General features: G+C 37.3%; 1 protein-coding gene across 2 annotated transcripts in view; it reads right to left on the bottom strand.

Moving 5' to 3' along the window:
- The window catches only part of vars2 (valyl-tRNA synthetase 2, mitochondrial), a 32,908-nt gene that overhangs the window by 10,776 nt on the left and 7,648 nt on the right, over positions 1 to 14,484 (bottom strand). For both annotated transcript variants that reach the window (XM_030147364.1, XM_030147366.1), the window contains 12 exons: positions 14,327 to 14,430; positions 11,410 to 11,491; positions 11,247 to 11,323; positions 10,982 to 11,069; positions 8,507 to 8,597; positions 7,523 to 7,593; positions 7,313 to 7,438; positions 6,089 to 6,193; positions 5,380 to 5,448; positions 5,197 to 5,275; positions 4,079 to 4,209; positions 3,268 to 3,420 (listed from right to left, as the gene is read on the bottom strand). In XM_030147364.1, the coding sequence (XP_030003224.1) occupies positions 3,268 to 3,420; positions 4,079 to 4,209; positions 5,197 to 5,275; positions 5,380 to 5,448; positions 6,089 to 6,193; positions 7,313 to 7,438; positions 7,523 to 7,593; positions 8,507 to 8,597; positions 10,982 to 11,069; positions 11,247 to 11,323; positions 11,410 to 11,491; positions 14,327 to 14,430 (1,176 nt within the window). The remainder of the gene's footprint in view (positions 1 to 3,267; positions 3,421 to 4,078; positions 4,210 to 5,196; positions 5,276 to 5,379; positions 5,449 to 6,088; positions 6,194 to 7,312; positions 7,439 to 7,522; positions 7,594 to 8,506; positions 8,598 to 10,981; positions 11,070 to 11,246; positions 11,324 to 11,409; positions 11,492 to 14,326; positions 14,431 to 14,484) is intronic.

Here is a 14,484-nt window from a genome sequence, read left to right as displayed (position 1 = left end):
ACATTTTTTTCATTACACAATGCCAACAATGAATGATGAGTACTGATGATTAGTACTTAACAAGACTAACAACTGACATATTACCAGGAAAATGGAAATCTTGTCAACATTTAGAATATTACATTTTTTTCTTGCCTTTAAACGTATATTAAAAGCTTCATTGCATGTTACTTTTTTGGCATAACTGGGCAAAACAAAAATTCGATAAATATCTTTCAGCAGATGACAAACTGGAAGAAAACTCCAAGGCACTCTCTTTAAACATTAAAATGCCTTTATTGCCATGGCATGGTCATATCTAGATGGTCAAGTCTAGATATGACCATGCCATGGCAATAAAGGCATTTTAATGTTTAAAGAGAGTGCCTCAAAGTTTTCTTCCAGTTTGTCATCTACTTTATGAATCCCTTTTTCCAAAGAGCACCTCGAACAAACTCTTTTTTGGTCCTAGAAGCATTCCTTCCCATGAATTTTTGAAATATCTTTCAGTATATGGTATATGACTTGTGGACTTTCTCCTGTTTAAGGGCTCCATTGAAATATACACAGCATCCATAAATTCTCTTTAGAATTTAACACATTTATTACAAAAGCAAATGAATGGACTACTCTGTGGAAATTATTAAAAAATGAAAAGTTGATATTGAAGTTTTTTTTGCCTCATTTAATAAACCTCTACATGGGCACCACTATTTGCACAAAGCACCTCCAGATGGTACTGGATTTCTTGCCGTGTTGGCTGTATCATAGCCTCATCAATGGTGTTAATGGCATCAGTGATCTTCTGCTTCAGGTCGTTGATCTCCCATATGTTTGTTTGATACAAGACATCTTTAACATAACCCCATAGAAAGAAACCCAGGAGAGTGATATCTGGTGGACGAGGTGATCACAATCCCAATGTCATTAAAAACTTTGATAACCACTGAGTAGATACAACAAACCTGATTAACATATCTCATCAATTGCTTTTGTATTTTTTTTTTTTTTTTATTGGAAAGAGACTTTGTGGACACCCTGTATAACTAATCAAAGGTGTTTTCAGAGACATAGAGAGTTAAATAATAGGGGTGGGTGTTGCTCAGGAGGAAGAGCAGGTCGTCCAATAACCAGAGGCGGTTTGAATCCCGCCTAATGTGCCGTTGTGTCCTTGGGCAAGACACTTCACCCATCTTGCCTCCAGTGCCACTAACGCTGGTGTATGAATGTTTGGTGGTGGTTGGAGAGGCCATTGGTGCCCCAGGGCAGCTGTGGCTACAGATGTATATTACCACCACCAGTGTGTGAATATGAATGAATAATGGATCCAATGTAAGCGCTTTGAGTATGCAAAATAGAAAAGAGCTGTATAAATGTAATCCATTATAATTATTACCTCTGCCAAGGAGGTTATGTTTTTGTCAGCGTTGGTTTGTCTGTTTGTTTGTGTGCAAGATAACTCAAAAAGTTATGGACAAATTTGGATGAAAATTTCCAGAAATGTTGATACTGGCACAAGGAACAAATGATTAAATTTTGGTGGTGATCAGGGGTGGGGTAGGTGGGGGGCCACTGATCTGCCTTGGCGGAGGTCTGCGCTCTCTGAGTACTTCTAGTTAAATATGTGATTGACAGCTTTAAAGGAGTGATAATGTGCTTTTTTAAATGGAATTATGCATTTTAAAACATTTCCCTGTGGTCTACATAAACTGTAAATGCTATGCTTGGATCTGAATTCTTCATTAATTCAACTCCACAGGTCCATCTTCAACCCTATTTCTGAGTAATGACACAAAAAAAGTCGTTTTGAGCACTGGCCCTTTAAATGCACATGACCCCACCCCCTTCCGGGTTGCTGGCTGTGCTGCTCTGTCCCGTTCAACCAACAACTGAACATTTTAGGTAATTGGCTCGAAGTTTGGACATATTTTCAGTATGAACAACCGCTGCTACTGACAAACAATTTTGGCGTACTCGGAGAAATGTTCGTCGGAAGTCTTGACCTTATATGTGCAAATATCGTGAAGTAACTAGTTGTAAACGTAACAAATTAAGCAGGAATTGAAACAGGTTGTAGAAACCCACTCAATTTTTGCCAGAATGAATATAAAGATATCTTTGCAGCATCTGGAGGGTTCAAATTCAAACTTTATGAACTATTAGCATCCCCAAATATACAAATAAATGTACCAAAGACTAATAAAAATGGATTTAGCAAAATATGACCCCTTTAAGTAGAGTCCAGCCCTGTGATGAACTAGCCACATGTCCAGGGTGTACCCCGCTCTACTCTGTGATTTGTCAGAGAGACACCACGGCAGCTCCTGTAACCGTGATATTTTGGCTTAACTGTTTAACGATGGAATTAAACTATTTCAGTCTTCATATTTAGTCTTCTGATTTGGACATTCCTGAAAATGTTTGCATTTTCCCTCCACAATATTTGGTCCACCAGATTTAAACCAAAGAAAAATTTTCAACATTATCTTTAAACAAAAAGAAATTGCATCAAGCAGCACTTCTCATAGAGTTAACTGAACATTTTAATTAGAAAATAAGTAAGTAAAATAGTGCTTTAAACTGTCCTGAAACTTGAATGTCAATAAGAAGTCTCATGACTGTGGTGTAGAAGAAGAGCTGAAGTAACAAACAGTGGAGAAAACACTCCATATGTACACAAATGCCATTCAGACTGTAAGTAAACCTCAGAAAGCCTTCCAGATGGCTTAAAAAATAAATACAGCCAATATGTTAATTACAATAGTGATTTGGCTCTGCTTGAAATATTATTTTTTAATCAGTCCTCTCCAATACTATGACGTTTCAACTTAATATACTTCATCTAGTTCACATACACACAACACAGTGAGGATGCTGATCTTGGAAATCAAATTGCAATATTGTTAGCCTCATAGCATAACTGCCTAAGTCATATTTTTTCAGGTCATAGCCAATAATGTAAAATGAAGCAGCAGTTTTAGGAGAGTAAAATTATGCAGATATCACAATTTGACCAAAAATATGACTTAAGCAATTATGCTATGAGGCTAACCATATATCATGCATCTTGAAAAATCAAAGCCCCTGATAATGAAAAACATACTACAGCATTTACAGCATTATAGATTAGCACTCATTACACAGGTCATATGCTTCATATCTTACTCAGAACCCCTACGCTGTGTAGTATGAGACGAAGAAACACAATTGGAAAGTGCTTTGTGTCTTCCGAAACTGTCAGCACTGTCAGTATCACCACTGCTGTTGCAAAGTGTGAACATTCCTCACCAAGTAGACGTCGCACAGGCTGTGGACCCAGAAGGAATACAGGGCTGACGTAACAGTGTGCAGCTCATAGGCCTCGAAGTTCTGCTCGCACTGTACGACGGTGCTGTAGAGTCTGGAGCAGATCCAGCGGTCCATGCTGCTCAGGGGGTGCAGCTGAATATTGAGGGAAAACAAAATGTGTTATTTTCAAAATAATTCCCCACCTTCTTATTCACCACCCCACCAGTACATGAAGACACAGTATACTTATTCATCCAGTCAGCTGAATACCTCATGGATGCAAAGAATTACTTACATGGTGATAAAACAATGATATTACCCTCATCCTGATATTGACTTTTACTGAGGACAACATAACTAATGTCACTGCATTTTGTCTTAACAAGTTGCTAAGCAAACTGTAACGATGTGTAAAAACTTTTAACACATATCCAGACTGTTTTCTAACATTGGCTTTCCCTTCCTCTGCCATCTGGTGTAGTCAGACAGCGTTCGCTTTGTGGAGGATGAAAAGTTCTCTTCCTGTTTTGCACCACAAAGTGATCTCTCTTTGTACAGTCAAGCAATTCAGCAGATTTCTCCACATTTCTGCCCCCGTGGCTAAATATGTATTGTGAAGGGAGGCAGTCTCTGTAATTTTATCAGAAATTATAGATATTTCTAAAACTAATTGTGCTTATCTCATTCATACAAAGTGATAAGCTCAGCCTAACCCAATCTACAGAATACATCAGTTTGTGAAAACACTCAACACAAACACTACATTTGTATTCATCCTAAACAAAATAACAAAGCTGCTTCTGTACTGTACTTCCTCCAGTGCTTCCACTGATGCTGTTCCATCACCCAACGCTCCGAGTGTGAACCGCAGCGTCTGCCACATTTTATTACAGAAGTGTCTGCAGCTCAGGACCTGAGAGATGGACAGACTGATATCCTCTCCTGATGGACAGTCAGAAAAACAGAGTCAAACACAGTGTAATAGGATATATATCGTATATTGACATGATGGATGCTGTATATTCTGTTCATCTGCTGGTCTATATTTATCTAGGTATTTGGTCCATAGTATCAAAGCGGGTGAGACTGTTTGATACAATGCTCAACTTGACACCTGTGCTTTGGTTCTCAGCTCTCTACGACAGAACCAAAGAGGCCAAATAAGAAAGATGACACTGCCCATTTGCTTACACTCTGGTTTTAACATGTGTTTCTTGGATCAAATCTCACTCCTTTCCCCTATATGCAAGTAGTCCAGCTCATCTACGAGCGTAAATGTAACATAAGCTTTCATTTCCTGCAGCTATTTTAAATCTAGCACAAGCTGTCCATGTTAAACAGAGTGGCTTTGCAATTTTTCTTGGCAAATGCATCACATTTAATTCACTGCGACGCTCCAAAGCAGCTCTCAGGGTGGATTGTTTACTTGTATGTTGTTCAATGTATGAGATGACATTGTAAATCAATCAGTCTATACCAGTGTTTTTCAACCCTGGGGTCGGGACCCTACGTGGGGTCGCCTGAAATTTCTAGTAATTGATAAGAATAAGGGGAAAAAAAATTACTAATAAAAAATATATGGTGAGTTGAGAGAGATGATCACAATATATAAATATTAATATATATTATATAATATACAAAAATGCATGTTGAAGTGGAGGTCTGAGGGAAACGGACACATGTAGCTGAGGAGAGGATGTGATAGAGAACTTGTGTCACTGGTGATCAACTGACACAGTAAAATTTTTTGGCAAAGATCAAGACAGGTAAAAACAAAAGCATGAAAAAATAGTTCACCTTTTGAGGAGCTACACTCAGGTTTACTGTCAGGACCGAAAGAGCTCACTGACTTTTTTCCTTATCTCTCCAGACATTCCATAGCTTTAACAAATGGCTGTCCTCATCAGATTAAAGATGAGAGTCGCTCACCTTGCATCTTGTGGGAGCAAAGGGCAAAGCGTAGAGCGTCAGTCCCACACTGAGGGATTCCCTTTGGGAAGTCTTTCTTCTGTGGGGAAGCAGATGGAGCAGACAGATAAGAGGACAGGTCTTAAGTGAACCCAGTCAGCTAGAAAACATGCAAAAACAAGAGTGAGAGACAGGGGAGCCGACCTGGGCTTCCATGGCAACTGCCTGCTCCCTAGGGTCAAGGTTTCCCTCTTTCACTTTTTCTTGGAGCCTCTGGAAGAAAAAGCAAAAGGGTTTTTTTTTTTACACAAAATAGTATGTATGGTTTTTTTTTATCTGTCTCTGTGCCTCTACATAAAAGAGCCTCATCTATCCTCATGACGCAGCGGTATTCTTCTCACTTTAGAGCGCTTGTTTCTGGTTATTGCTTTGTGTTGGCAAAATGATACCCAGAGCTGCAGCAGCAGACAATGGGGAACTCCTGACTGATGTGTTAAAAGTGTAGTTTAAAAAGTCTGGGATATGCTTGAAATATTTAATGTTTGTGAAAGTGAGATGTTAAATATGGAACTGGAGCAACACTTTAGTAAGCTAAATGTGGTGTAATTATCTCTGCTTTTGCTAGAACTTACTGTGCACAAGCTTCCAGATACAGTCAGTGGGTAGAGGTTTTGGTTGTGGCCCCCACATAAACACTTTTTAAATTATGTAGTATTACGTGGTGATACTACGTGTTGACATTGAGTAGTTTTTGGGGTTTTGATAGACAAGAGTGGAGCTCTTTGACATCAAAAATGAACATCAAACTGTATACATATCACACAATTCTAGACATCTTCAGTGCAGTTTAAGTTAGGATGTTTAAAACATCTTATACAAAAGTAAAACACTTCTTGGGCCTCAGTCTCCGTACCTCCAGAGAGATTCCATGTATGACGTCTAATGGGTCGATGACATTGCCCAGAGATTTACTCATTTTCCTGCCATGTTTATCTCTCACCAGAGAATGAAATAGGACCTGAAGGAAGGACAAATAAACGGGAGAGGTGGACAAAGACAGTAAAAATACATATATAATATTTTAGTTCAGTGTCTTATTGGAAATAAACTTTTATAACTATGACAAAGCCTAGTTCAAAGAGCTCATTTTACTGTTCAGTCCATTTCTCAGACTGACTATGCTGATTACTGAGATCAGGTTTGGTTCTGATTTTGACTTTGTTAGCAAGTAAGTTTAGCCACAGTGTCACTCAGGCTAAATGCCAAAATAGCAAAGTCTTAAAGTTAGACAACCATGAAAATACATGGTCTAATAATATAATGATACATCAGGTACACACATTTCCTAAATCAATATTATATCCCCATTAGCAAACATTAGCAACATTATGAAAAAGCTGGCAGCATCGTTAGCTGCTGGAAGTGGCAGTTGCTACCTGGTTTGTGTGGAACAACTGACTGGGATTTTTTTTTATGGATTACTTTGTGGAAATTAAATTTTATATACAATAAATTTCCAGTCTAACCATATCCAATTTAAACTCAGTATCAGAGAGTTTATAAAAAACTTTAAAGACAGTATTTTGGATTTGGACTGAAAATAATTTCTAATGCTTTTTGAAGTTAAGTATCAAGCACTGTAACTACAAAAGGCCTTAAATTACATGTATTGTATATATAAACAAGGCTTTAAGTGGAGGAATGGCATTTTATTGATACTTTATTGTAAACAAAGACATTATAAACTAACTTCTCACCTCAAAATTCAATCTTGTAATTAACAGACAACAATTTGGATTAATATGGTAACATGGTGCTGTCATGGTTAACAGCACCGTTTCATTATTACTCTTCCTGCTGCTGTAAAATATCAAATTCCACCATGAAAAATAATAAAGGTGTGTCTGCCTGTTTGTTCTCTATCATTTTTCCCCTTTCACTTTCTCTAGAGAAGAGCTGACAAACAAACTGCAGTACAAACTGCAGCAAATGATGTCCAACTAAGAGGTATTCTGTGAAATATGAATAGGAAAACTTTATTTACATGTCTAAAAATTGTAAGTGTGTTGTTTTTGTTCACTATTTTCATTACACGACTTGCTTAGTCAAGTATCATGTCTACTGTGTAACTAGTTACTTGTTTAAAAGGCAGCTGGTCAGTCAGTTCCACGCCCAGCATCACCATTCGAGCCACCCAGAAGAAGATTAGGTCACTGCCCGTCTCCAGAATGGAGTTGGGGTAGAAGTGCTGAAGGTCAGCGGTCTGCGGGATGAGAAGGTGTGGTTATAATACCAATGAACAGGGCTGTTTATTCAGGAGGGTTTGGTGCAGGAGGAGGTGTAGTACCTGCTGAGGCCAGCCCAGCATGGCAAATGGAAACAGCCCAGAGGAGAACCACGTATCGAGGACATCAGGGTCTAACACAGGAAGGACGCAGATGTAAACAATTATAAAAAGTTCATGTGGATTTAAAGGAGAAGGTTTTCTTTCATTAAATCTATCACTAAAAACATATTATTGTTAATTACAGTACATTAAAGACCTCTCTCTAGTGGGCTTAAATGGATTTAAAGGATGGGAAAAAATCCTGAGTTACATTTCGGTACAAACTGTTATTAAAATGTTTGTCTCAAATAAATGTATATATGGTCCAGCTATAAAAAATCTAATCAACTACAGAAAGAGGATCTCATCATTTCAAGTGAGGTGGTGTAAAAATCCAAGAATGATTATGGCAAGCATAACCCATTTCATTGTACGGGCACCTGACAGTTGCTTTCAGAAATATTTGAAAAACTATACTGTATGTTATGTCATAGAACTTACATTACATCTGTATTTGTCAACAGGGCTTTAACCCAGAGCTGCACAATGACACCATTAAAAAAACAGAGTATTATTTATTTATTTTGCACCCAGGTGAGTACAGCCATGAGCAAATACATAATATATCAACTGCACAATAATATGCACAGTTAGTTTCAGTGGGCATGACATTGTTTTGCATAAATCAGATGCAGGGCTTTCACCCTGTCAGTGCTTTTGCAGGGAAATTATGCAATTTTGACGCAAAATTACTTCAAACTATATCTTAACAGCCCTCTTATTAGCTGCTGACATGCTGTATTTGAGAGCAATGAATGAAAATGGGTCGACTGAGTCAGCCTTGCTAATGTGTTTGTGAGTTATTAGTAGTAGGAGTAGTAGAACAGTCCCAGTCATAGCTGCATTAACTGCATTAATGGCTGTAGTATAAGTAATAGTAGTGGACACAGTGGTACAGCAATGATACTGGCAGCAACCAGTGTATGACAGGTTAAGCTGAGTCACCCTGAGTCAAAGAGATGGCCTCTGGTTTCACTCCATATTTGACAGCAGCTCTCTGTCGAGCCTCTTCCTCACTCCGTCCCCAAACCCACTCCTGCAACAAAACAAACACATACATACACACGCAATGAGTTAGACCAATAATCACTTCATGTGCTCAAAAGTGTTTTAAATACAGGAAAGACCAGGATCTGTAAACCTGTCCTCTCATTAATACTTTAGCTTCTGCACAGAATTAAAGGCTTTCTGTTTGATTTCTGCCATAAAAAATGCAAAAATCCAAATCTCACCAAGGGTATTTTCCTCATTTCTAGTCAAATATTGCATCACACTTAAAATAAGACATGATCACCTAAAGCAGGAGTGTCAAACTCATTTTGGTTCAGGGGCCATATTTAGCCCAATCTGACCTCAAGTGGGCCAGACCAGTAAAATAATGACTTAATAACCTATAAATAATGACAAATCCAAGTTTTCCGTTTTGTTTTAGTACAAAAAAACCCAATTAAATTATGAAAATATTTACATTTTACAAAAAAGATGTGAATAACCTGAAAAAACAGAAATTTCATTAGAAAAATTAGTACAATTTTAACAATATTATGCCTTGACTTATTATTTCTCCATGTACATTTACACACAGTGTTACATAAACATTTGGTAACAGACAGAATATTGTTAAAATTTTGGAGTTTGGAACTAAAATTTGAACAATTTCTACAATATTCCATCTCTTATTATTAACACAACTACAGATCACAGTGGATCCATAAATGCACAAAACATTTAGTAACAGGCAGAATATTGTTCAAATTGCACATTTCAGGTTGTTCATCTTTGTTTTTATTTATGTATTTATTTGCATTTTATTGTGAAAGAATAGTTTTGTAAATGTAAATATTTTCAGTGTAATGTTATTTTTTTCACTTAAATTTTTTCCACATAAGTTTTCACAAAGAAAATTTGTAGTTGTCATTACCTCCGCCAAGGAGGTTATGTTTTTGCCAGGGTTTGTTTGTTTGTCTGTCTGTTTGTTTGTCTGTCCGTTAGTGTGCAACATAACTCAAAAAGTTAAGGACAGATTTGGATGAAATTTTCAGGGTTTGTTGGAAATGGGATAAGGAAGAAATGATTAAATTTTGGTGGTGATCGGGGGTGGGGGGGGCCCACGGTGGGGGGGGGGGGCACTGATCGTTAGTGTGCAACATAACTCAAAAAGTTATGGACAGATTTGGATGAAATTTTCAGGGTTTGTTGGAAATGGGATAAGGAAGAAATGATTAAATTTTGGTGGTGATTGGGGGTGGGGGGGCCCACTGATCAGCCTTGGCGGAGGTCTGCGCTCTCTGAGTGCTTCTAGTTATTTATGGGTTATTGTGTTGTTATTTTTACTGTAGATCACATTGGTCTGTATGTGGAACCTGAACCAAAATGATTTTGGCAACCTTGACTGTTCAGGTTAATTTTTGCACTTTCATCCTGCGGGCCGGAATGGAACCTTTGGCGGGCCAGATTTGGCCCCCAGGCCACATGTTTGACACCTGTGACCCAAAGAGTAACTTTTCAGTTAGATGTAAGAACTTATTTTTAGACAACAGATCTTGAAAATCTTATTTCAAGAAATCTTACCAAGATCATTTTCACTTGGCAGATTTTTTTTGCTTTATTCAAGATTTTTTTTGGTTAATTTAAGTAAAAAAATCTGTCACCCATTTGTCACCAGACACATACATCACAATGTTTAGAGACATAGGAATGTTTAGGAAATCGACAGGTGTGACACTCTTTATTCTCTATTAGAATCTAGACTTCCTTATGTTAGTCAGTCACCTGCTGTTGTATGTACTTGAGTCCTTGCTGCAAGTAAACTCTTTTAATTCCAGAATCCAGCGACTCTGTCTCTTGTCTCAAAATTTTCCTATCAAGTACATGGAGAAACCCTGCCTACAGACTAAAATAAAAAAATATGGTATTCATCTGTGAGGTTGTACTGCTACCTCACAGTAATTACAGACCATGATCCATTAAGTACTTCGCCTCAGATGTCCCTTATGTCCCCACTAATCTTAGCTAACGGGTTTCAGGTATTACGCACCTTTTAAATGGAATTAACTGCAAACTGCCCTCAGCCTAGATTTTTATACCCCATAGAGAGGTTAATTAGCTGATGTTCTCTCTAATTCTAATTTGTTTCTCGAACCATGTATATCTACATCTGTTTTGGTGTTTTTGTCTAATTATGAATGTTTTTTTCTGTATCACAATCCTGCAAAAAACAACTGGATTAACAAGGTTCTGTTTACATATTAACATTGGTATTTAATGTAGGGACTGTCCTCAGCCACTGATATGATGTATGTTCCTCCCTGACCTCAGCTCTTTCATCCCGTTACCCAATCAGTTTAATAAAAATGGAGCAACTTGGAACTTAGATTTCACAACAGTGTTATCCAGAGGAAAAATACTGATGAGATCAACCTCTTGTTTGGCAGGAGAATCAGGAAGCTCCACTTGGTAAGCAGGAATCTGATGTCCCCACCAAAGCTGCCTGGAAATGCACCAATCGCTGCAAAGCAAACAGAGCCACATTGTTGACAAGCCATACATTACAACAAGGACTCATTCAACATCAGGGTGGTGTCACTTCAGGCACATGTCCCATCGGTGGAGATGACACCCGGCACCACTGTACATCTTCACACCATTGTTTAAAATATATGAACATTGTTTGAGAGGAGGTTACCTGATGTTTGACAGCCAGTTGTTCCATGTTTTGGTGTAGAAGTGGGGGATGATCTCCAGGTGTCCGTCCTCCACAGCCTCACAGAGTCACACAATGACATAACATTACATACTTCTGATTTAGAGGTATTTAAATGAAAGATTTGTTCGGAAGTTAAACTTACCTGGATAGCTTTTTTAGCCATTTTACCACAGCGCACAAACCACTGCTTCTTTAGTAGAGGCTCAATGATGTCCCCTGACCGGCTGAAAAAGGACAGAAAAAAGGAAAAATCCAAGTAAGAACATCAGCGCATTATAGATCACCATGTATTGACATATACAGTGGTGGAAAAAATGATTAGACCATCAAAAGTCATCAAAAACAATGGTTATGAAATCAAGTACTAACTCCTGTGTGTATCATGTGACTAAAACAGACAGAAAAGAAAACATGGAATGTCTAAAAGCACTGTTTTTGGCAGTACAATGCCATAGATATTGATGTAAGAACTGAAGTGATTTTGGTTTTTATCAAGAAAACATGGAAAATGGATAGATATCAGCTCTTAAATTAAACTCTTATGAGCTATTTTTGCTGCTATATTTATATTTGTCCAAACAAATGTACCATTAGGTGTACCAGGCATAGGTAAAAGCACTAAAGTTATTTTAACGCTTGGTGTAGGTAACTTGATTCTTACATAACTAATTGGAGTTTATTTTAAGGACAAATAACTTTATAGGATTAGAAACTGATTTCAGGTACAGTAACAGATATCCCCAAGAGGAAGTTTACAGACCTTTAGTACATGCAGAGTAACAACAACAAAATCATTAGAAAGATGAAATTATTAGCTTAAAATGAAAAGTATTCTGATTATTTAGTCAAAAGTAATGAATCACCAAGAGAAATATGGGTAACTGGTTGGAACAGCAAGCTTCTGCCATAAAAACAAATAACAGAAAAATTGTTTAAGTATAGTAAGTAAAGTAAAGTAAGTAAAGTAAATTTTATTTATAGAGCACTTTTCACAGACAGAGTCACAAAGTGCTTTATCAATTCAAATCAGAATCAAATTAAGTTTACAGAGACCCAACAGAATCCTTCAGGAGCAAACACTTGTGATTGGTGACAGTGGTGAGGAAAAACTTCCCTTTAACGGGCAGAAACCTCGAGCAGACCCAGACTCCTGAAGGATGGCTGTCTGCCTTGACCAGTTGGGGTTAAAGAGAGAGAGAGAGAGTAAAGGAGGAGAAAAGAGAGAGCGATAGAGATATAGAGAGACTGGGGGGGGGGATGACACATGGAGTACGTTATGATGAATACATAGAGTGTAATCAGTTTGTGGTGGTCCTGGGTCAGGTGGGAGACTAAAAAGCCTTTTTGAACAGGCGGGTTTTGAGGTGTTTCTTAAAGCTCTCTACAGAGTCCATGGACCGTAGGTGTAGAGGCAGGTCAGTAGTAGTAGCGATTAACCAAAACAACCCGAAAAATATGAATAAAATGTAATAATTAAAATAACTGCACTAATCCAATAATAATAATTTAGTAAGCCTAAGGAGGTTTGTCTTGCTGCTCTCTTGATATAATCTTGCCAAACTGTGCTCAATAATATAAAAATAATGAGAAAACTTGTGGAACTTGCTTAATACTTGTGTTTAACCCATAAAGACCCCAACAGCCACTGGTGACCAAAACGATCTACTGATATAAACTATTTAATACCTGATGATCCACTAATCCTATCAATACATGTAAATAATTGGTGTAAAATACAGTTCGTCATCTTTTCATGGTCATCAGATATGACCCATTTGGACGTTCAGAGGCTCCATAGTTACCGTGGAAACACCGTCATCTTCTATAACATTGACTCACCAGTAAAACCCATGGAGTTGGATCAATGACAGTGGATGGAAACGCTAAGTTTACGTTCAGTTAATGATATATTTTGTAGAAAAAGTCATGTTTTCTTAATTTTTCTCTGTTTCTGATCTTATGACAATCAATTTTAATCTGAACTTTTATGAACATCTACATGATCAGTGAATTAAATATGGGAAAATACAGGATTTTCATTGAAAAAATGCAAAATACAGAGGATAATATTAGAATGAATGGTGATAAATCACTTAAGAAAGGTTAAATAGAGAGAAAAAATCATTCGGGAACTGACATAAGAGCACTGGGCCTTTATGGGTTAAAACAGAAATATAAATAAGTGTGACTTTAATTTTTGTCTTTGTCAATTTATTTTGTACATTAACCCTGTGTTTTGTGTTAATAAAAAATCTATTAGCTTCTTTTTTTTTTTTTTTTTTTTTTTCAAACTGTGCCACTTTTAAATCAGCTGACCCACCACACCACACATCCATCTTGCCAGTCCCTAGTATCATGGAATCCAAAGTCAGACATCCCATATAGGATGATTCTGAATATTACACAATACTTTCTCTGACTCTTTTCAATCTCACCTGACAAATACCCCATAATAGTAGAAAATATACTATATCAAACTTACTAAACTAATTGAAAGTGAAATTGAGAATGAGAAGTCAGAGGAAAAATGCTAATGTACTGTGAAATATTGACAGGTTATAGAGGTTATAGATGACATCTATAGGATGGAGAAGTTGACTTTCTCTGTCAGACTTGATTCAGACAAATTTACCAATTACAGGAAAAACTGGGTTCATTTTGTAGCATTGTTAAGAGCTGATTTTACTTTATAAGAGTAACGTGCATATTGACCCATGTAAACCCTTGGTTCATGCTACACACTTTAAATGTTTGGTCTTAATCTTGTACAGGGGAAAAGGGTTTCTGGAAGGAAAGAATGGAATGGGAAAAACACTTGTTATTTCCCATTAACTCTATTTTAGGTTACTGTGCATATTTTTACTATTTCTGTCATTGCTCCCCTATATGAGTATGTTTTTGTGTTTTGTTTGTTTTTCTTTACATATATAGAAGTTATATACATGATGTAAAATCCTAATGAGATAATGCTGCCTAAAAAAATAATACAAAAATAATTACAAAAAAAAATTAAATATTGACAGCCCACAGTGAACCAATCAGAGCATATGTTGCTCTACCTGCAGATAGGTAATGCCATGCTGTGATCCTTCTTTCCTCTAAACAGCTTCCTCTCAGTGAGGGCATCTACCACTCGCTGCCTGGCGTCAAAACGTTTCACTCCCTTCAAAGATACAGAGTAACAAGAACAGGTGAGATCAGGTAGAGTTTATCAGGT

Source organism: Sphaeramia orbicularis, chromosome 11, assembly GCF_902148855.1.
Source record: "Sphaeramia orbicularis chromosome 11, fSphaOr1.1, whole genome shotgun sequence".
Lineage (NCBI taxonomy): Eukaryota > Metazoa > Chordata > Actinopteri > Kurtiformes > Apogonidae > Sphaeramia > Sphaeramia orbicularis.
Note: the sequence above shows the minus strand (reverse complement) of the source record. Positions and strands in the feature narration are given on the sequence as shown.